Source organism: Mastigoproctus giganteus, chromosome 10 (genome assembly GCF_048544385.1).
Source record: "Mastigoproctus giganteus isolate SK-2022 chromosome 10, ASM4854438v1, whole genome shotgun sequence".
In the NCBI taxonomy this organism is placed as follows: Eukaryota; Metazoa; Arthropoda; class Arachnida; order Uropygi; family Thelyphonidae; genus Mastigoproctus; species Mastigoproctus giganteus.
The window spans coordinates 69,525,537-69,549,717 of record NC_143584.1 but is presented as its reverse complement, the minus strand read 5'-3'; the positions used below and the strand labels follow the sequence as shown (position 1 = coordinate 69,549,717).

Genomic DNA, 24,181 nt, shown 5'->3' with positions numbered 1-24,181 from the left:
AGAGGGAACATTTTTTTTGAGTGTTGGCAAGGACATCTTAACCCCTTAAGCTTTTAATGAACAAAGAGTAGATAGAGAAACTTACACTAAATTCTTGCTCTGATGGGCTTGAGTCATACAAATACACCTTTTACAATGAAAAGAACTCCATACATACTTGTATTGTCATGAGTGAGTGAGTGTGGTTGGACCTGATTACATACATTGAGATGTTTAAAATCACCTTACAGTGACAATCGATTTGCTGCTTCTCCCCTATAATTGAATCTTTACAGAGGATGTTTTTCCCAATTCCTAGGTTCAAGCAATTGCTCTAACTTTCTCAAAAGATGGCAAAGATACTGCCATCTCAAATAACTCTCATCTCATAGCTCTAACCAGCTATGTATAATGTCTTGGAAAGACTGGTGAATGTCACTTTAGTGTGGTACCTAAAGGAGAATCAAAATTTCACCAATATTTGATGTAGCTTTAAACCCAACAGATCTACATTAGATCATTTAATAAGAATGGAAACCACTATATAAAATCAGAACATCTGGTATCTGTGTTCTTTAGTATTTTATTTATTTATTTATTTATTTTTTTTTTTTAGTATTATATAGTTTTTTTTTTAGTATTGAAAAAACATAGGACGTCACTAGTGATATGGAATCCTGAAAGATCTCCATAACGTGAGACTCTGGCAGAATCTTTCACTTTTAATCAAAGACTTCATATCAAGCCGAACTCTTCAGGTCAGATTATGATCTTCTCTTTCGTGATCTTTCTGTAAGGAGGAAGGTTTTCCACAAGGATCATTCTTGAGCACTAGATTTTTTTGCAATCAAAATACAATCACCAGTCAGTTAACACCCACAGTGTTGAATACTTTTTTTTTTTTTTTTTTTTTTAGGAGCATTATCAACTAAGGCCATATTGCTCTGGGTTTATGTGGTGGTCATTCCCTAACCTTTCCATATTTGGTGGTCACGGGCTCGAACCACGGTCTAATCAAGAAGTGTGTGCTACGCACTGCTGCTGCTCCTGCCCACCTGGCTATGGAGGCTCCCACTCTTTATGTAGACAAGTTTAGTATCTCCCACCATTCACAGAACACAATTACAATTGAAAGACAACTGCAGATTGCTATCGGCAATATTAGTGCAATGACCTTAAATGATGGATTATGAATTTCAACGTCAAAAACTGTATGTGTACATTTTTGCTGCAAAAGAAATTTTTATCCAGATCCAGAATTAGATGGACAGCTCATTTCTGTAAAACCATATGTCAAATTTTTATGACTAATACTAGATAAGATGTTGATCTTTCTTGAGAGATATGCTCGAGAAAGGTCAAAATATGTTGCGAACAAACTGTATCAACAAACATGCTACGTGTCTTGTCATCAACCCATTGGGGAGCAGATTGCTATACCTTACTCCGATTATACTGAGTTCTGTTTTGATTCAAATTAGATCGAGTATGGTGCTCCTGTGTATTCGGCTGAGAGAAGTGCTAATAGACCTAGACGTAGTCCATCATAGGTTAGACCTAGTCCATCATAATGTCATTTATATTTCCATTGGAACTTCCATACATGTCCTGCACATAGTTTATATATCAAGGCAAATGATCCATCTCTCTCTCATCTCAACAACAAGCATTGCAATATGTTTCTAAACCAAGGTCCTTACCATTTCATCCTATGTAGCCAGCTGATTTGTGCTCTGCTGAGAGAATCTTTATAGTTCTCGCCTAATTTGTCAATATTCCCCCCTGGGAATTCAAATATGATAATAGGTCATGTGGCTCTTTATGTGAAAGCGCTCTTCTCCACCCTGGAATACTTGCACTCCTTTATGTGGTCTCTCAGTCCTGAAATGATTATACACAAATTTACACAGATGATTTAAAATCCGAAATCCACAGTAGCAGCGGCAGTCTTCCTAGATATAACACCTCATGTAGACTCCCCCTTAGAATGTTGCATATATAGTAAAACCTTAATACAAACTCATTTTATACCAAGTACTTGTTTATTTGAAGCATCTGCCATTCCTGCAAAAGGATAGGCTTTTCTATGTAAATATATTCATTTATTACAAAATTCGGTTAATATGTACAGGTAGTTCTCAACTTTGAGTTAATTCGTTCCCAGCGTGTGCTCGTAAAGCAGGAATTTATATCCCATTGACAAAAGGTTAAAAATAGGGGTTAAACAATGAAATTAGTTAGCAAATTAGTTTGTTTAAACAATGATTGATTTATCAAAAGAAATGAAAACATAGCCTGTAAAATCAAGCAAATTATAATAGAGAAATTATTTACGACTTCAAATGTTAAAGAAAGTTTATTCTTCGTCATCGTCGACTAAGTGCACACTCGTTGATCACTCATTATTGGCTCGGCACTCGTTGGTTTGCTGCACAAGGAGTCATTTTCTTCAGAAATGTTTCAAGAGGCGGTTGTTTCCAAGATAATCTTCTATTTTAATTATAAATTTCACGATTGCATGCATAAGCATTTTTTAATGGTACACACACACAAATTGCAACTAACACTATTTGCGTGGAGTAGCAAGTTTACGAAGCTTAAAAAAAAAAAAAATGAAGAGAAGAGAAGATTCTGAAAATTTATTTGTTTTTTATACGATTGAACGTTTCACCATAATAACGTAAAAAAACACACAATTCCAGCTATTGCTATTTTTGCAAATACAAGAAGATAGTTTACTACCCATTTATAATTGCTTGCATTAACAGAAAAGCCCAGTAAACCTGAAAGTGCAAATTGATTTTATTGTTTTATGGTTGTGACCTCCAGAAATGTGCTTTAGAGAAATATCACAAAGGCGTTTAAAATTGATTCTTATAACAGAACATGTGATAATGATGAAAGTGTAGTACATTTTAAAGATTTGAAAGCGAAAATTTCAACTTTCGAGATCTTGAAATGAATTACCAAAAAACAATGTGTTATTGGGTTCGCATTACGATATTTTAACGATACGATGGTGTCTCTGGAACTGATTAATATCGTAAAGTGGGGTACACTGTATTGTATAGCTATTAATGTGGTTTGGAATGCAGTATTTATGAATGTTTAACATTCATTTTTTGCAATTAATGTTCATGTTTTCGATTTTGTTGATATTGATACTTGGGGGGAAAAACTCGTAAACCCGGGAACTCATAAAGCGAAAACTGCGTATATTACAAAGTTTGTTTCGACCCTGTGAAAAATAAATATTGCTATTTTGTATGTTTATTACACATCTCGGCACAGCTGTCCGATTATTGCCACTATTATTGCCTCTGGCCTGGCCACCCTGTTCCCTATTTCCCAAAGGACAACACTGACTTATTAGAAATTACTTTTGTGTAACCAAATCCAATTTATGGTATCTACAATGTAAGTGCACTCTGAAAAACATCTGAAGGATGAGCTGTTAAATTAACAAAAGAATAAAAACAATTTTCTAAGTTGTTTACATATACTCCTTCACTCTCCACAGGATTAAGGTCAGTTGCAATTGTTACACCAGTTCAGAGTCTTTTGCTGCACTATATAGTAATCTATTTTTTGTGCCATTTTATGTCAGCTCACGTCTTTTACTGCTGGGTTTACTGCTTCACATATGCAGTACTTTACATTTGTCAATGTTAAACTTCAGTTGCACCTCTCATCCCATCTGCTCAACTTTACTAGATCCTGTTGCAGCAGTGTACAATCACTGCTTTAATCATTAACAACCCTGCATCAACAACCCTGCCAACCTTCATATCATCTGCAAACTTGAACATTAAGCCTGATATACCATCATCAGTATCATCAATAAATACAGAAAACAATGGACCCAACACTGAACCCTGGGGGACTGCACTAATAACATTAGTCTACGAAAAGCAGTGTCCATTGATTACCACTCTGTCTTCTCCCACTCAACAATCCCTTTATCCATTTTGCCTCCAATGCCACAGTGCTCCAATTTGTGCAGCAGTCTTCCATGTGCAACAGTATCAAAAGCCTTTCTAAGATCCAAATATATGATACCAAAGTTATTCTTTGCATCTAATAACATTAGTCTACGAAGAGCAGTATCCATTGATTACCACTGTGTAATCTCACACTCAACCATTCCTTTATCCATAGCAGCAACTCACCCTTAATGCCATACTGCTCCCATTTGTGCAGCAGTCTGGTCCAGTGCGGTTCGGCAGATTGACCATATTTAGTAGTCAGGGACTTGAATCCTGGTTTACTCAAAGAGCATATGCTACTGCACTGCCGCTCTGGACCACTTGGCTACAGAGGCCTTTTTTTACCTTCCATGGACGACAGTATCAAAAGCCTTTCTAAGATCCAAAGAGATGATATCAAAATTATTCTTTACATCCAGTTCCTTTGTGACTACATCATAATATCCAATCAAATTCATCAGAAAAGTCTTCCCCCAAACAAACCCATGCTGTGTCCAAGCTATAAATAGTTTTGTCTAGATTATCCTGCAGTGCTTCTTTCACCAGTGCCTCCATTAATTTCCCTGAAACAGAAGTTAAACTAACAGCTCTGTAATTACTTTTGTCGCCCTTTGATCTTTTGTGAATTGGGGTCACATTTGCACATCTCCAGTCCATGGGTACCTCCCCTGAGTCCAAGGAAGCTCATGATTATGGTTAAGGGTTTGCTTGCTTACTTTGCTGCCTCTTTTAATATAACTGGATAGTTATATTAAAGGAGGAAGCAAATTTAATATAACTGGATAGATCCCATCCACCCCAAGTGCCTTTCTTATGTTTATCTTCAACAATTTCCCCTCCACTTTGCTCTCAGTTATTATAAAATCATCTAGCTCACTGCCAGAGTTTAATTCACCTCTGGCTTTCCTCTCCCTGAATAACCCCTTGTGTGAATGTAGATGCAAAATACTCATTTAGTTTGTGAGCTACCTGAGCAGGATCATGAACAGTTGAACAATCAATATCAAGTGGTCCAATCTGATTCATCCCTTTCCTTCTAGAGTTTACATAGGTAAAGAACTTTTTCTTTGCATCCTTTGCCAAAGATTTCTCATAATCTGCCTTTGCCTGCCTAATCTCCTTTATGACTTGGTTACAGACCAGCTTATCTATCATAGGTTTCCATGTCACCCATTAATTTATGTGTATCCCATGCATTTTTCTTCTCTGCCATATGTCTCATTAGTTCATCTGACATCCATTTAGGCCTAAACCTTGAACAATATTTCTTAGTTGGTATTGTAAAGCCTAGTAGCTTCCAAGATTATTTCTTTGAATGCTTCCCTATTGGTAACATCATCAGTTGGTCCCACCATATAGAATTTAAATACTGTCTCAGACCACCGTAGTCACCTTTAAGAAATCAAAAACCCTTCCCTTTACCCTTGATAGTAGTTACCTCTGAGTAAATCCCACTTCATCACACTTTGATCACTGCCACCTAGTGGTTCCTTTATCTGCAGATTCTTAATGCATGAAGAATCACTACTGATAATCAGATCAAAAGTATTACTCCCTCTAGTTGCCTCCTGAACATGCTGCTGTAGAAAACAATTGTCCAATAAATGCACAAAAGCCTTGCTAGTGTGTGTGTGAGTGACCAATCCACAGATTCCAGACAATCTGTGGAAAATTAAAATTCCTAATTACAAGACACTCTGATTTACTGGCCCACTCTATTTCTTTGCACAATTGCTTATTATACTCATCAGATTCATTAGACCTATTCCACCTTGCTATTTTGTTTATCAAGCCTGTACTACCTAATATTGTAATAGGTGCATTATGGCCTTAGTAGCCCTTGCACCAATAAATCAAACCAACAACAACATTAGGCCTATGACACACACCTGCTCTCATTTTCCTTTCTCAGTGCTTATGTCACACCAAACAGATGCAACATTGCATTGTCCACCAACATCAGTTTGATGCATTTCCTTAGAGTTTGTGTTTCTTAACTAACAGCATAACCCTCCCTCCCTCCCTTCTTCCCTTCCTGTCCTGTCTGTCCTTTCTGTACAGGCACCTCTGTAGCCAGGTGGGCAGGAGCAGCAGTGCATAGCAAATGCTTCTTGATTTAGTAACGAATGGGCCTGGAGTACTGGGGTCCATAGTTTATAATATACATAAGTTAATTATAATCCAGTTTAATACAAATATATACTAACAAAAATCAGTAGCTTTCGAGCTATTATGTGTGCAGTTACCCTGCAGGAACCTACGTTCACTTGTCTCCAGCGTGAAGACCCCTGTCACACCTGTCTTACGCAGCAATGTGGTATATTGCATCACCTGTAGAGACTGTAACAGTTGCTACATAGGAGAAACATCAAGGCATCTCCAGGATCGCCTCACGGAACACGACAGAGCAATCCGGCTTGCCGAAACTGACCAGTCCGCTTTCGCGGAACATTTTTGGGCCACCAACCACGATCTTGACCCCAAACGCAACTTTGAAATAGTAGACCACTCACGACACTTTCGCCACCACCTATGGCTAGAGTCACTCAACATAGTAAACAATCCAAAGGCATTAAATCACCAGAAAGGCATACGTCTACACCCCATCCTAGAGACAACAGTTTTAATGCTAGATGATCAGTGGTGTACAAAGCAGCGCACGTCCATGCAACAACAATGACGCATGATTAACGTGCCTCACTCAGCTCGTATTTTTGTATTTAATTTGTCAGTTGACAAAGAGACACGCGTCTCGAAAGCTACTGATTTTGTTAGTATATATTTGTATTAAACTGGATTATAACTAACTTACGTATATTATGCTTCTTGATTTGACCGGGGTTCAAGCCCGTGACCACCAAATATGGAGGATGCAGAAAGGTCAATGAATGACCACTGCATATCCCCGGAGCAATATGGCTTTAGTTGCTAATGCTCCTAAAAACCAAATAACAACAACCTTTCTGTACACATTGTACTCCCCAAATTCCAGTTCTGCACTGCTTATATCTGTGTGACACCACGTCTCTGATACCCCAACAACATCTGTTTTTGATGTCTTGACTAGCACTTAAAGCTCATCAAATTTATTAACTATACTCCTAGCACTGGTGTATGTGCAAGTATACATGCACCTGTTTCTGCTCTTAGTTACTCTAACACAGCCCATGTATTTACTTGTTCCACTATGACTTCCAGCAGTCCTGGAAATCTCCATTGCCTTGCTTTCCAGGCGGCTGCTTAATTCATTTCAATAGAAGCAGTGCAAGAATCACTTTCACCTCTGCCAGCGTCTACTGTTAATCTATTAGTCCGTGTATTCTCCCCCCCCCCCAAGCTAGCAGTTTTCCGGCCCACCTAACTCTGCCTCGATAGCATCAGCAAATATTCTTGCACCCTTTCTATTTAAGTGTATCCCATCCCTGTAGAAGCAGTCTCTTCTGTTAACAAGCACATGTCAGGCTGAGAAAAATTCTACACCTTGAGCCTTGCACAATCTCTCCAGGGCTGAACTGATTGACAAGGGTGTCATCATATTCTCCCTCCTGTCATGTCTCGACAGAATTGCAGACACTTTCAAATTCAACATTGTAAAGGACAGGCCATCTTGGCCTGTCCTTTACGATGTTGACCTTGGCCTCCCAAGACCCAACAGCAGAGAGGCCAGATGAACAAGAGACCAACACTTAACCCAGACTACATTATTATCTACACTTTTCTGGCATTTACACAGTCTGTTGCATCACAAATGGTCAGTGATCATCGTGAATTTGAGGAAACTCTGGGCCATGCAAAGCATTAGTAAAGGATGCAATATTTAATATATATATTTTTATATTAAATTAGATTAATGTACATATATTAAAGATAATAATATTAAAGGTGCAGTTGATGGATAAAAATAAATAAGCAAGGTATGACAGATGCGCCAAAATGCACAAAGCAGTAGTAAAGGATGCAAAAGTATGTATAAGTGTTTAAGAATAGATAAGTCTGATAAAGGTTGCATAGATAGAGGTGAAAAGTACACAAAGTGCCAAAGACTAGAAGGGTAAGAATAGTAGAAAAAAGAAGTATTGTAGGTTTGTAAAAGGTGAAAGAATATTAATATCCTAAAAGTAATGATGAATTAAGACAATTATGTTCTAAATTGCAATGTCAATTAGAGGTAAAGTAAAATGATTAAACAAATAAAATAAAATAAAAAATATGGTGTTAAAGCTGTCATCAGATATGGGTGGGCAAATTTAGTAATAGGTCGAAAACAGGGATAGAAAAAATGAAAAATCAGATGTCAGCTGAAATAAATGATGATACATGGCCAGTTATTTCATCAGGGGACTACACCTGATCATCTATTAGGAACTGTGTTTCTACATAAAAGTGGAAGAGAAGTGAAAAAAGAAGTCAAAAAACAAAAAGAATGAAATTACCATATGGAAAAAAACTTTTAGGGAAAAGGTAGTCTCTTGCTATATGGACAAGGTAGTCCCAATGCCCTGTCAGTGATATAAAATAAGGATAAAGCTAAAATAAAATATAATTGTTTTTAGAGTGGGAAAAAGGTTTTGAATTATATGTAGATTTTTAAGTAATTTTGGAATAACGTATTACTGTAGAAATTAGAAGTATTAAAATTATTTAGCATATGGTATGGGGTAAGGTATTAAATTGAGAATGGGGAAGGCATAAAGGAGTAGTTAAATAAAGACCAAAATAGCGATAGAATGAGGATAGTTGGAACGTAAAAATAAAAAAAGTAAATTGCAGCCACTATCAACCCACTGCAGGATGGAAGCCTCCTCAACAATTCATGCTGAGGGAAATGGACCATAATCTGCCACGCTGGTCCAGTGCTGGTTGGCAGATCGACTGTATTTAGCAGTCAGGGGCTTGAACCCCGGTCTATGCAAAGAGCGTGTGCCACTGCACTCCCGCTCCTGACCACTCAGCTACGGAGGCCTATCACTCTTGTATTGCACTAATACAAATGGAGAAAAAGGTGGAAGTAGAAATTTAAAAGGTATAGAAAAAGTTATTAAACATACTGCTAGCTGGGGTTGTAAAGGCCAACCTTTTAATAATGGCCCTGGCTTTTGTAGGTCAGTGGTTTTCAACCTTTTTTTAATAACGGCACCCCTAAGTAATTTATTTTATTTTGCGGCACCCCTACTCAATTTTCTGCCTATTAGATCTGATTTCTCTCTCTCTGTGTATAACCGGCATCTCCGTAGCCAGGTGGGAAGGAGCAGCAGTGCGTAGCACACGCTTCTTGATTAGACCGGGGTTCGAGGATGTGGAAAGGTCAGAGAATGACCACCGCATATCCCGGAGCAATATGGCCTTAGTTGCTAATGCTCCTAAAAAACAAATAGCATAACAACTGTGTATAACACACACACACACACACACACACACACACACACACACACACACACACACACACACACACACACACACACACATATGTTATATGATATTTATTACAATAATATAATTATAAAAATTACATTTCATAATAGAAATTATATATATACAGTACAGGTGACTCCCGCTTAATGCTGATAATTCGTTCCGGAAAAACAGATTGCTAAGTGAATCCACGCTAAGCAAGCGCCGCATTCCCATAAGGTAACATATGTATTTGTGAGTTGCGATCGGTGCCATAGGATATTTCCTAATCAATAATAAACAGTAGTGAAAAGATGCACAAATGTCGGTCAAAATATTCAATATTCAAATATTTGTACATATAAAATATTCTGCATCACATACGTATATAATTATGTGGTAACTACTTATGTATCAAAATTAAACTTAATTTTGAATGAATTTAATTGAGCTAAATTGATTTAATTTAATTGATGAATTTAATCATGAAAAATGTGTTGATTTTGGGTTGCACTTTGGCCCTCTTCCAAATAAACTAAAAGGGGTATTAATTTTAAATCCCCCCGCAGTTTAATTACCACCCAACAATAAAGTCAGCCGATCCTTCCTCGCTTTGACACCTGGCATGTTTTTTTTTTTTCTCTTTCAATATGAAACTTCTTTTAGGCATTCGTTTCCACAAAAGTCCTGCTTCATCTCTGTTAAAAACTTGTTGAGAAGTATAACACACAATTACCCCTCTTCAATAATTTTAACAAGTTCTTTTTTGAAAGTTTCGGCTCCTTGATCTGCACTTGCGGCTTCTCCCTGGATTTTAAATCTATTCAATCAGCCCTTACTAGTTTTAAGTGGTTCTAATTTTTTTTCCTTTTAGGTGAGTTTTCTTCAGATCATCATATAGGCTAATCTCTCTCTCTCTCTCTTTTTTTTTTAATAATATTTAATTTAACTGAATTCAGCATTGGATATTATCTTCCATAAAATTAATTAAAGTCTTTCCCTTTCAATCCTAATAGCCAGCTTAGCCCTAGTTGCTTGCAGTGGAACAGCTATCATTCCCGCTGCTAAAATTAATTCTTTATTTTTTTTTATAATTGTTCTTACAGTTAAACTTGCAAGTCCTAAATTATGGCACACATCTGCTTGTCTTTGACCGGAATCGATTTGCTTCAAAATGTCTAATTTAATTTTCAAATTCAGTCTTTTTCTTACATTTATAGTCTTTGTACTGCGCCCAGACTGTGTTGCTTTTTCATTCTTATCGGCCATTATTAAATTGGCGTGCGAGAAAATTTCACTGAGTGTGGAAAACGTTTTAACCTTATTTTTATATTCATTTTCAAGCTATTGACTCCATCAAATGAAACGATTTCATTAAATATGCCAAAAATGCAATCTGTAAAAGAGCATTATAGTGATCTGTGACAGCGTTATAGTCAGATATGGGTTATAATAAAAGAACAGTGTTATAGCGAATCAGCGTAAAGTGAACTGTGTTATAATGGGGGCTTGCTGTATCTAATTTTATTCTTTATATAGAGGTACTAAATAAAGATCAATTATAGATCACCACAAAATTAAAAAGATACCGTACAACTTTTTATAATGAAATAAACATATAAATTAAAAAATAATAAGTTTAAGTAATTTAACCCAAATTACGTGGCACCCCTGGAATGTTGTTGCGGCACCCCGGTTGAAAACCACTGTTGCCAGTCTTAGTATAAAAATGAGACTAATACCGAATGCTTTACTGCAGGGAAAAAAGCAGGCGAAAAATCATGCAAGTCAAAATGTCTAAAAACGTGCCGAAAGAAAGCAAGCTTATACAGCATCAGCCAAAAAAAAAACCCCTTCCCATGTCACTAATCCATTCATTCCAAATGTTTGTCTATTTCTGCCTTGAATTTATTTAAGCTATCAACTTCCTCAACAACAGATGGAAGTTTGTTCCAGCAATCAATTACCCGCTGGCTAAAGACAAACTTCTGCACATCTGTTCTACAACTGTCTTTCGTCAGTTTCAATCTCTGCCCCCTCAAGTTTATAATATGAGCAAGAGGAAGAATCCCAACAGCATCAAGCCTGCTCAATCCATTCAAGGCCTTATTCACCTCAATCAGATTGCCTCGCAGGTGCCTAGTCTCCAGAAGCTGCAATTCACAGAACTTCAGCCTTTCTTCATAAGAGCAACCCTTTGTTCCCTTCACCAGTCTTGTTGCTCTTCCCTGTACTCATTCTAGCAACTCTACATCCTTCCTAAAATGAGGCTTCCAGACTGTACGCAGTACTCAAGGTGTGGCCTGACCATTGCCAGGCCACAAGGGAATAATCATCTCCTTATCCCTGCTCGCAAAATTCCTGTATATCATTGACAAGACCCCCCATGACCTACTCTGGCTTGCTGTCAACACTGCTCAGAAAACTTCATATCTGACTGCCCAATTACCCCCAGGTCTCTTTTATTCTCCACTACCCTGAGTATTACACCACATAGTTGGTACATTTCTCTGGGTTACTGCTACCCATATGCAATACTTTGCATTTGTCAATGTTAAACTTCAGTTGCCACTTCTCAGTCCATCCACCCAACTTTTCCAGATCCTGTTGCAATAGCTTACTGTCATTATTGTTATTAAAAACTCTGCCAACCTTTGTATCCTCTTCAAACTTTGACATTAAGCTCAATATACCTTCATTAATATCATTGATAAATGTACAAAACAACAATTGGCCCAACACCAAACTCTGAGAGATACCACTAATAACATTAGACTATGTAGAGCAGTACCCATCAATTACCACTCTTTGTCTTCTCCCACTCAACCATCCATTTATCCATTATATCAACTTGCCCTTAATGCCATACTGCTCCAATTTGCACAGTGTGCAACAGTATCAAAAGCTTTTCTGAAATCTAAGTACAGTATATGATATCAAAATTATTTTTTGCATCCAGTTCCTTTGTGACCACATCATAGTATCCAATCAGATTTCTCAGACAAGTCTTCCCCTTGACAAACCCTTGCTGTATTTGAATTATTTCTGTTGTCTTGTCTATGAGCAAGGCCTTATTCACCTCAGTGATCCTACAATGCTTCTTTAACCAGTGACTCCATTATTTTCCCTGGAATAGAAGTCAAACTAACAGGTCTGTAATTACTTGTGTCACCTTTTGATCAAATAGAGAGACTTAGTAGAGAAATGGAAATAGTGACCTCTATAGTCGTATTTTTAAAAAATAATAGCGTAGAGATACATAAGAGTAAAATTGGAAAAGAGAAAGTATATCTGTAACATAGAAATGTGGTTAGAATAATAGTAGTTTACAGATAAAAGTCATAAAATTTTCAGAAAATAAACATAAAGCAGTTCATAGGTAAATAATATGTATTGAACATAGCAGTGACTGCTAAGTAAAACAGAAAGTAAAAAATGAATGTAGAGCAAAATTAATTTGAAGTCGACCAAGCGATATGGCTTCTGTATATTTAGAGAAATATATGGATGTTGTATAATCCCAGTATGTCACCTTTTGATCAAATAGAGAGACTTAGTAGAGAAATGGAAATAGTGACCTCTATAGTCGTATTTTTAAAAAATAATAGCGTAGAGATACATAAGAGTAAAATTGGAAAAGAGAAAGTATATCTGTAACATAGAAATGTGGTTAGAATAATAGTAGTTTACAGATAAAAGTCATAAAATTTTCAGAAAATAAACATAAAGCAGTTCATAGGTAAATAATATGTATTGAACATAGCAGTGACTGCTAAGTAAAACAGAAAGTAAAAAATGAATGTAGAGCAAAATTAATTTGAAGTCGACCAAGTGATATGGCTTCTGTATATTTAGAGAAATATATGGATGTTGTATAATCCCAGTATAACAATCAATTTTTCCAAATAGGGGGGTATTATTTACACATAAAACTATTTAAATCCAGGATGAGTAATTACATATGTAAGCGTGAAAAGCAGGAAATATGTAGACTATCATAATATCCTCAGATGGAGAAGCAAGGCTAAGAATTATAACCCATAGTCCAAAATGGCATCTTTATTAAGCTTTTCATAATGCATTATTTAACTAGTTAGAAGTGAAACAAGCACTGAAGTAATATCAATTAGTAAGAATCCACAGGTGGTTTGATGTTAGGTGATTTTAAGTAAATCTAGTTAAAATCCAATGATGAAAGAATAAGAAATAAATCCAAGGTGGCATATAACTAGATGACTGCAGACCCAATGTTGGGGTGTTAGGCCTCAAATCCTTAAGAGAATGTAGAAAATAACTTATGCAGAAAATTCTGTAATATAAATAAAGTCACATAGATCCAAAGATAGTATTAGATGCATACAGGTGATGAATCCAAAAGTGAACAGGTACTGAATAAAATTTCAGCAGTATTGAATATGCTCAATACTGAAAGAGATTAGTATATATCCGAAGATGGTTTGATGAACAGATTTAGTGCAAATAATCCAAGGTAATACTTATTTGACTGAGGACAAAAGGTAGAGTTTTAAGGCGCCAAATTCTTGAAGGATCCAAAACCCATAAAAATTGCATTTACCTACATATATTATTATCCAAACCTGAAAACAGAATCAGAAATGTTAAAAAGGCTGAACATGGGAAGTGAATTATAAGTAATTTCATGGATAGTTGTTAGAACATATCAGGTGAATACATGTAGAAAGTGAATACTTAAAAAGTAAAAACTTTGTGAGTAAAGAAACAAAAAGTAATCATTCCAAAGAAAATAATTCCATAGTAAATCATGTATAGCTATTACTTACCAAATAGTGTAAATCCTACCAAATAATATTACAGCTGTACATATACAATTAGAACTGACCAGTTCATAGTAAATTATAACTAAATTTGTTCATGATAAAATGGGAGACTATATATTGAAACTGTTTTATAAAATAGATAGGGATGTTATTATTAATTAGCTTATTGTAAAGTAGTTGTAGAGCTTTGGTGAACAGTAAATGGTTACTGCATATATTAGCAAGTCTAATGGTTTGAGTACAAATTATATTTTTATGTACTTTGTTGGAAATATTAGAGTGCCAATTGGTAATGTAGATGATATTGAAGTTAAATTTATTTCTTTTATCATATATATATATCAAAATTGTATAGAAGAGAAGCATTGCTAATAGTAATATTGAGGTCAAGGAAGTTGACTGTGTGATTAGCAGAGTTTTCTTTATTTAGTTTAAGTTCAATGGGGTAAATTGCTTTAGCTAAGGTTCAAAGTTTGTATTTAAAACAAGGATATCATCTACATATCTGAATGCTAAAAAGTTATGATTAGGGTTGTTTGTGGTGTATATTTCTTCATAATAGTGTAGAAATAGATGGGATACTAAGCTGGAAATTTGGAAACCCATAGGTACACCAATGATTTGTTTATAAGTAAGTTTGCCATCAAAGATATAGTTATTAAGTAAACAGAGATTGACATAATTGTTCCATGTACATCACTTGCCTCTGCCTTAGGAGGGTCTTATTGCAGTGTACAGTGTGTCTGGCATGATGATATTCAATTTATCTTTTTATCTGTGATAAAGTTGTTTTAGCACAAATACCGTAATGTGGGATTGAAATGAAGAGGTTGGTGAAATCAAAAGTTTCTATCTGGTTTTGGTAATAGCAGATTTGAAGGTATTGATGACATCTTAGTTATTGTTTATGATCCAGGTAGATGTAAGATTGTTAAAAATAGTATTGAGTAATTTGAAAAATTGTTTGCCTGGGATGTAGCAGCCACTATTTTTGGAACTAGTAATGAATCTGAAGCCTACTGCTTGTTTATGGAATTTGGCTATCAAATACAGAAAGGGTAAGGTTGAGTTCTGTAATTTAGTATGTAGTTTTTTGTGTAAAGCTATTAGCTTTTTAATTGTGGAAGCAGGATTAAGATTGCAGGGAGTAAAAATGGAACTATTTTCTATTTCATTTTTTTAGTTGGTTATAGTAGAATTGCTTGCAAAATATGCCAAAGTGATGATAAAATTGTCCTGTAATTCTTGAGATTTTCAGTATGGTGTGTAGAAGTTATTGTATAGTTTGTCAGTTTGTAGGTATTTGAGATAGCTTTTACAATGTCTTGATAGATGATGATAACCCAGTTTTGGAATGCTTCGTGTGGAATGGTGTATTTAAAAGCAAGTTTGTGTGCAAAATGAATTAGATTTAGATGCATCTGTGTTGATGCTATTTAGGTTAGCTTTATTTATTGGTCTGAATTTAAATCCTTTGTTCTTAGCAGTTTTTAGATCATGGTTCTTTATGATATACAGATTATCAGTTATAATATGCCGATAATCAATATATGGAGATAGACAGGATTATTGCTATGGCATTGGAGATCTATAAGTAGAATATTTCCTGTGTTGGTAGCATGTTTTTTGTAGTTACAGATTTTTAAACCAAATGGAGAATCATAATTGAAACAGTGATGTTTATTGAATTTGTATAGGCTATGTGAAGGTAGTAAGTTATGTTTATTGAGCAAGGAAGACCAGGGTATTTCTACAATACTTCTTTCCTACGATATTTCTTTTTTCTACTATACTTTAATTTCTAGTCCTTGGCACTTAGTGTACTATATATATATATATATATATATATACATACAGGGTGTCTCAAAAATATTGGTACAGGCGTGTTTAGGGAAGGTAGGTAACATCTAAAAGAATGTGAATCGCATAGGAACCCATAACCGGAAACGTCACCGTAAGTCGGTAGACATGGTAGTTGTCACATGAAGAGCATGCATCGATATACAAACAGTGAGCTGGCTGATATGCACCTAGTGGATTAGCAGAGGGCAATAGACAAGCCCCTCAACGAATTTATGGAGAATGCTTCCCAGACAGACATGTACCGGACCACCGTTTGTTTGTACGTGTGCATCAAAATTTGTGCGATTATGGGTCATTTAGAGGTAACAGGAGTAGTGCGGGCAAACCACGTTCGACGCGAACTCCCGCCATGAAAGAAAGTGTGTTGAACGCCGTTCAGAATAATCATATTACCAGCACACGTGCCGTTCCCTCTGCCTTAGGAGTGTCTCGTTGCAGTGTACAGCGTGTCTGACACGACGATTCCTTACACCCCTTTCATCTCCAAAGGGTTCAGTTACTGCTCCCCCAAGATCATCTTGTATGTGTGGCTTTTGTGCAGTGGTTTCTCCAAGAAAGTTTCAAGACTTGAATTTTCCAGCCTATGTTTTGTTCACGGATGAGGCTTATTTCATGTGGGAAGGCTTATTTAATCAGCACAATGCTCATGTGTGGGCTCACGACAACCCACACAGTGTGCACTGCCATGCAGCACAACATCGCTTCGCAATAAATGTGTGGGCGGGTATGGTCGGTGACTGCTTAGTCGGCCCATACCTGTTACCATCTCGCATGAACTCCGCTAAATATCGGATCTTTCTTGAACAAGTTCTACCAGGGTTACTTGACGATGTTCCAGCAAATGTGAGACGCAACATTTGGTTTAAACATGACAGGGTGCCTGCCCATTATGGAAGGTGTGTTCATGACCATTTCAACAGACCATTTGAATAGCTGTGGTGGACCCGTTGCCTGGCCCCCACGCTCACCTGATTTATCGATCGAGCCTTGATTTCTTTCTGTGGGGAGGCCCTCAAATCTATCGTGTATGAATTGCCTGTGGAGACGGAAATGGATCTCGGGGTGAGACTCGTCTACACTGCTGCTACTGTCAAAGAAACTCCAGGTGTGTGTTTGACCGTGTCTGCCAATCCATGCTGCATCGGTGTCACGCATGCATCGCGTTTCATGGTGGAACCTTTGAGCATCTGTTGTAACATCATGAAATGCATTCATCTCGTACTCCATTGTTAATATTATGTTAAATAAATGTTACTGTTAAATAACTAATTACTGTCTTGTGTCATTTCTGTTTCTTGTGCCTGGCTACTACTTTCCCGTGACGTTTCTGGTTATGGGTTCCTATGGATTCACATTCCTTTAGATATTACCTACCTCTCCTAAACGTTTTTACCAATATTTTTGAGACACCCTGTGTGTGTGTGTGTATATATATATAAAAAATATATTATTAGTATAAAATACAGTAAGTAGATGTTTATGCATAGAATTAAATTAATGAAAATATGGTGTACCCTAGGAGCGATATACGTTGTGAATGAAGGAGAGAAGAAAGGAACCGGAAAAGATAATTGTAACGATTGAAAAGTAAACCAAATGAATTTTTGAAAAAACGGCCAAGGTGGAGATAGCATCAGAGGTCATCCACCAAAATCATGAAAAAGACAGCAATGCTCTTACTTCTGTTTCCGAAAGACTCTGCAATGCTATCTCCACCCTGGTCATTTTTTCAAAAATTCATTTGGTTTACTTTTCAATCGTTACAATTATCTTTTCCGGTTCCTTTCTTCTCTCCTTCGTTCACAACGTATATCGCTCCCAGGTTACACCGTATTTTCATTAGTTTAATTCTATGCATAAACATCTACTTACTGTATTTTATACTAATAATATTTTTTATATATACATTATGGCTGTAGGGTACTTTTGTAATAGCAGTAACCCTGATCCATAATTCATGTTATTGTAATTCAGTCTCATCTAATCTAAATCTTAATTCCCTTCCTTCACTATTGCATTATTCTTGATGATTATATATATATGTGTATTTATAATTATTGATAAAAAAAAAAGAAAAAGTTAAAACGACAATAACTGTAACTAATATGTAAATAACATTTATGAGTCAATGCAGTTGCAAGCAATCTTGCAATACACCCATAATGTCTATAATATTAAGGATAATATAAAGAACCATTAGAATAAGTAAATCAATCCAATAATAATACCATCGGGGATCTAAGAAAACACAAAAAAAAAAAAAAATATATATATATATATTATCGCTTTTTACCGACAATCTAGATGACTTCAACTGGGGCCAGCCACCCAGAATGAAGGCAAAAAACGACAAGAAGTTCTCTGTTTCTGTGATGATCAATATATGCTAAGTAATTTAAATCTAACCAAATATAAACCAGAATAGGCCAGATGTAAATCGAATATAAATTGAAAGAAGATAATAAATTTAGAAATATTAGAATCAAAGATAAGAAATATAAGTAAAATATAAATGTAAGCATATATTAATCATCGTTGACCCGACAGAGAACGTAATTTAATGATTAAAATAAGATTAAATATATAATACATACTATATAGAAAGGGTACTAGGAAAGTTTTGCAATACAGCTTTGTTTATTTAATTTTTTCAAAGTAATTTCCTCTACATTCAATACACCTCTCCATCCTCTGAAACCAATCTTTAAACCAGTTCTGCCAAGTTTCACTAGGGAGTAAAGCACACTCGTTGTCCCAAGCCCGTAGACGGTCCTCATCACTGGAAAACCGCCTCCCTTTTAGCTTCATTTTCACATGCGGGAACAGTGCAAAGTCGCAGGGAGCAAGGTCTGGACTGTGGGAGGGTGCTCGAGAAGTTTCAGTCCTGTCGTGGTCAAATATTCGGTGCAGGCTTTGGCTCTGTGAGCTGCAGCATTATCGTGATGGAGGTACCAGGTGTCCATTCTTGACTTTGGCCGCAGGTTCTTCATAGATCCAATGACTTTAGGCAGGCATTGTTCAGTATACCACTTAGCTGTGACTGTCTTCTGCGTGTCCAAAACGACACGTTCCACAATTCCACTCGATTTGAAAAATACAGCTATCATTTTCTTCTTTACAGATCGGGATTTTCTGACAATTACGGGTGTGTCGTCATCATCAAAGACCCAAACTTTGTTTTGAGCCTTGGTCGGCAGATCGTAATAGTACAGCCAAGTCTCGTCACCTGTCACGATGTTGTTCACATACTGAGATTGTCCCTTATCAAACTTTTTTAACATCTCCCGGCACCAAGTCACACGTCGTGTCATCTGCTCTTCAGTCAGTTGATGCGGCACCCAGAGAGAACAAAGTTTCTTCACGTGCAAATGATCTTGCAGAATCGAACGAATTGCTGGTGCATTTAGGCCCAAAGTATCCTCTATCTGTTGGTAGGTCACTCGCCTGTTTTTGTCAAGCATTTTCCTCACAGCAGTAACGTTTTCCTCCGTAACTGACGTTCGTGGCCTTCCCGGCCTCTCAGAATTCTCCAGAGTGAAATTTCCCCTTTGTAATTCTCTACACCACCTGAATATCGTTGTACGATGTGGACAATCATCATCTAGTGCAAGAGTCATTTCTTCCAAGCACTGGTCTATGGTTAAACCATGCACGAAATTATAGCGCAAAACTGTCCTTATCTCATTTTGTGACCACGATGCCATCGCAAGCACTTTACACTCTCACTACTAATGAATAACTAAGCCCATCGACTTGGCGCGGCGGCTACTATGCACGTATGAACATGTCTCAACATGCAGCAACAAGCAGCTTCCTGTGATTCATTGTTGCGTCATATTGCAAAACTTTCCTAGTACCTTTGTATTGACTGTATCTAGGACATAATGTAATAGTCGTCAAAATAACGTGGTGCCCCCTATGTGATGGATACGGTAAAAATAAATAATTAAATTAACGCATGGAGAAACATGCAGATAGTAAGAAGAAAAACTAAAGGAGTAGGAATAATAGAACCTGAACTCCATAAAGGCGAAAAATAGTGGTATAGATAAGAAATAGTTTCTCCTACGTCCTCGGATTGCCCTAATAATTTCGGAGAAATAAAAGTAAAGAGTGTAGGACAGTTTAAAGACATTACAAGATATAAGTTGTGGCTCCGGTATGCCTGGGATCGCAAACCCGTTCCTATAGTAGGACCCTGAACTGAATTTGCATGTATTTCAGCGTGAACTTAAGTAAATTTAAATGAATTTAATTATATATATTAAAAAATATATATATATATTTTTTATATATATATATTTTTATTTTTATATATATATATTATATAAAATATATATATTTATATATATTTTATATTTAAATGAATTTAATTATATATATATAAAAAATATATATATTTTTATATTTTTTATATATATATATTATATAAAATATATATTTTATATTTAAATGAATTTAATTATATATATTAAAAAATATATATTTTTTAATATATATAATTAAATTAATTTAAATTTACTTAAGTTCGCGCTGAATAACATGCAAATTCAACTCAGGGTCCTACAATAGGAACGGGTTTGCGATCCCAGGCATACCCCAGCCACAACTTATATCTTGTAATGTCTTTAAACTGTCCTACACTCTTTACTTTTATTTCTCCGAAATTATTAGGGCAATCCGAGGACGTAGGAGAAACTATTTCTTATCTATACCACTATTTTTCGCCTTTATGGAGTTCGGGTTCTATTATTCCTACTCCTTTAGTTTTTCTTCTTACTATCTGCATGTTTCTCCATGCGTTAATTTAATTATTTATTTTTACCGTATCCATCACATAGGGGGCACCACATTATTTTGACGACTATTACATTATGTCCTAGATACGGTCAATATGTAGTATGTATTATATATTTAATCTTATTTTAATCATTAAATTACGTTCTCTGTCGGGTCAACAATGATTAATATATGCTTACATTTATATTTTACTTATATTTCTTACCTTTGATTCTAATATTTCTAAATTTATTATCTTCTTTCGATTTATTTATATTCGATTTACATCTGGCCTATTCTGGTTTATATTTGGTTAGATTTAAATTACTTAGCATATATTGATCATCACAGAAACAGAGAACTTCTTGTCGTTTTTTGCCTTCATTCTGGGTGGTTGGCCCCAGTTGAAGTCATCTGGATCGTCGGTAAAAAGCGTTTTTTTTTTTTTTTTTTTTTAATATATATATGTACATATATATATATATTTTATTTTATTTTTTTTTTTTTGCTTTTTCTTAGATCCCTGATGGTATTATTATTGGATTGATTTACTTATTCTAATGGTTCTTTATATTATCCTTAATATATATGTGTATATATATATTTATTTGATTTGAATGCTGACATTGACAAGGCAAGTTCATATATTATACACTAATATAAATTGCAGAATAAGTTATTTCTTTGTATGGTTTTGTCTGGTTAATTCTAGTAATTGTATACGCAATTGCTATTATATTATTATTTTACTATTGGTTAAAATATAACAGATTGATATTACGTTTTTAAAAGGTCACTTTCCTGCAATTTCTGATGACTTAGTGAATTCCTATCACCTCTTGTTGTGCTGCATTGATCTTGTATATAGTAATGCACTTTTATCTGATCGACGTGATTTGTTAAATCCAAGATTTACAGGTTAGTTTAATATTGTGGATTTTAACTTTATAAGATAAAAATAAATTTTCAGTTTTGTTTTCATTATGGTTACTTCAGCAGTATTTCTTATTCTCTTTTAAAAAAAGTACCTATTGTAGAAGTATTTCTAACGTCCCGTTTTATATTAGTATTGCTTTCCCTTAAAAATTAAATGAGAATAATAATAATAAAAAAAGAACTTTCCGTTATTTTATTGAATATATTGAAATTTCTTTAAAACTTTGATAAATAGTCCTGGTCATTTCTGATAGCACGATCATTTGGATTATTTGTTGACCAGATTTTGTCCTTGATAGGTTCTTTTTTGATGACCAGCTTTTTAAAAGCTTTAAAAAGGAATGCACAACCTTTTTTTCTTCAGTGGGCTATATTATCACATGTTTATTTTTTTGTGATTTACATTACGAAATGCTTTTAATATTTAATGCATAAATTATGAGCAAATAATTGATTGGATACATTTAGTTATTAGCATTAGCAGAACGAATGATACAAGAAAGCAAGCATATGCATTATCAGCCAAAAAAAAAACCTGACACCTCCTATTTAACCTATCTGTTCCCTCCAGTAGTTTGGCTAGTTCTTCCTTGAATTTATTTAAGCTATCAACTTCCACAACAACAGATGGAAATTTGTTCCAGCAGTCAGTCACCTATTTTGCAACCATCCTTCCTCAATTTAAATTTGTGCCCCCTCATGTGTCTGTTTTGAGCAAGAGGAATCCAATCAGCATTGCGCTTGATTGATCCATTCTAAGCCTTAAACACTTCAATCAGATCACCTCTCAGGTGCCTAGTTTCCAGACACTGCAAATTTGCTGAACTGAAGCCTTTCTTGGTAAGCACATCCCTTTTTTCTGCTCACCAATCTTGTTGCCCTTCTCTGTACTCGTTCCAGCAGCTCTACAGCAGTACTCAACATGTGACCTGACTATTGCCTTATACAGTGAGATAATCACCTCCTTCTCCTTGCTAGCAAAATTCCTGTATATTCCTGTGATGGGGTTTTGTCATTCCATCAGCTGTTCTGTCTGTCTGCATTGCTCAGAGAACTTCATATCTGACTCCACAATTATCCCCTAGGTTTTTTTCATTATACAGTACCCTGAGTGTTGTACCACACAGTTGGTATGTTACTTTGGGGTTACTGCTACCCATATGAAGTACTCTGCATTTATAAAGGTTAAACTTCAATTGCCACTTCTTAGTCCATTACTTATTATTATTACAATTAGCCATATGGTGCAAGGAAGCCTGAGGCTTTTGCTGCTGCATCAGCCAAAAAAAAACTTCTGAGTTACCCTGTGTGTGTGTGAGAGAGAGAGAGAGTAGAAAGGAATCACCAAGAAAGGGAAGAATGATGATATCCAGCTCAGGACCCTGGGTGTGCCAAGCCCATATTCACCAGATGAGCCCCTGGGGATATATTGTTGATTTCTTATATATATATTTTTATTGAAAAGTGGATATTTTGATATTTTTATCCTCCTCTCAGATGGATCCCTAAGCCCTGTTCCTAAGAAAAGTGAGATAAGGATTGTTCTTGTTTAGTCTGCTCACTGATAGTTGATGTTTTTATTGTTAAATTTGTTGATTTCTTATATATATATTTTTATTGAAAAGTGGATATTTTGATATTTTTATCCTCCTCTCAGATGGATCCCTAAGCCCTGTTCCTAAGAAAAGTGAGATAAGGATTGTTCTTGTTTAGTCTGCTCACTGATAGTTGATGTTTTTATTGTTAAATTTTCTAATGTGTATTTTTTTTTTAAGAATTTGAATTCCTTTGAAGATAATAAAGCACTGAAAACCTATATTGGTATTATTATATTTATTTCTGATTTGGAATATGTACATAATGGAGAAAAACATTTCATTTCTTACTAAAGTAATTCAGTGACTAAAACAATACCTGAGACAATAATGGTAAACACAACTGATTATTATGGAATTCTTAAATTTTTAATGGAATTCAAAGTTTTGGTAAATCAAACTTGGATCTAAATGGAAAAATTTTGTTTTGAGATTAATTTTTTATAGTAAATAACAATAATATGCAAATACTTACGAGCTGTCTTTGATGAACAGAGTCAAAGGGATTATACTTTAAACTCTGTCCACTAAACCATCTGGTAACGAGATTAAGTAAACTACAGTATGTGTTTCACAGATCAGCAAGTTTTTGTGATTGAATTGATGTTTTATGTTGATGATATTGCAAAAACAGCTTGTAGGTGTTTATGTATTATTGTTATTTACTAGATAAAATTAACCTTAAAATAAAAATCTTCGATTTAGATCCAAGTTTAATTTATTAAATCATTTAATTCTACTAAAAATTTAAGAATTCAATAATAATAACCCTTAATTACTGTCACCACAAAACATTTGACCCCTTTAGTCTATATTTTCAATTATGAAATAAAGATAATAATACCAATGTAGA

The 24,181-nt window shown here is 35.3% G+C and overlaps 1 protein-coding gene across 1 annotated transcript in view; it reads left to right on the top strand.

The window, feature by feature from the left end:
- LOC150079073 (retinoblastoma-like protein 1) overlaps window positions 1-24,181 on the top strand; it is a 753,431-nt gene that overhangs the window by 190,433 nt on the left and 538,817 nt on the right. The window contains exon 5 of the mRNA XM_090383691.1: window positions 21,590-21,715. Within this exon, the coding sequence (XP_090239817.1) occupies window positions 21,590-21,715 (126 nt within the window). The remainder of the gene's footprint in view (window positions 1-21,589; window positions 21,716-24,181) is intronic.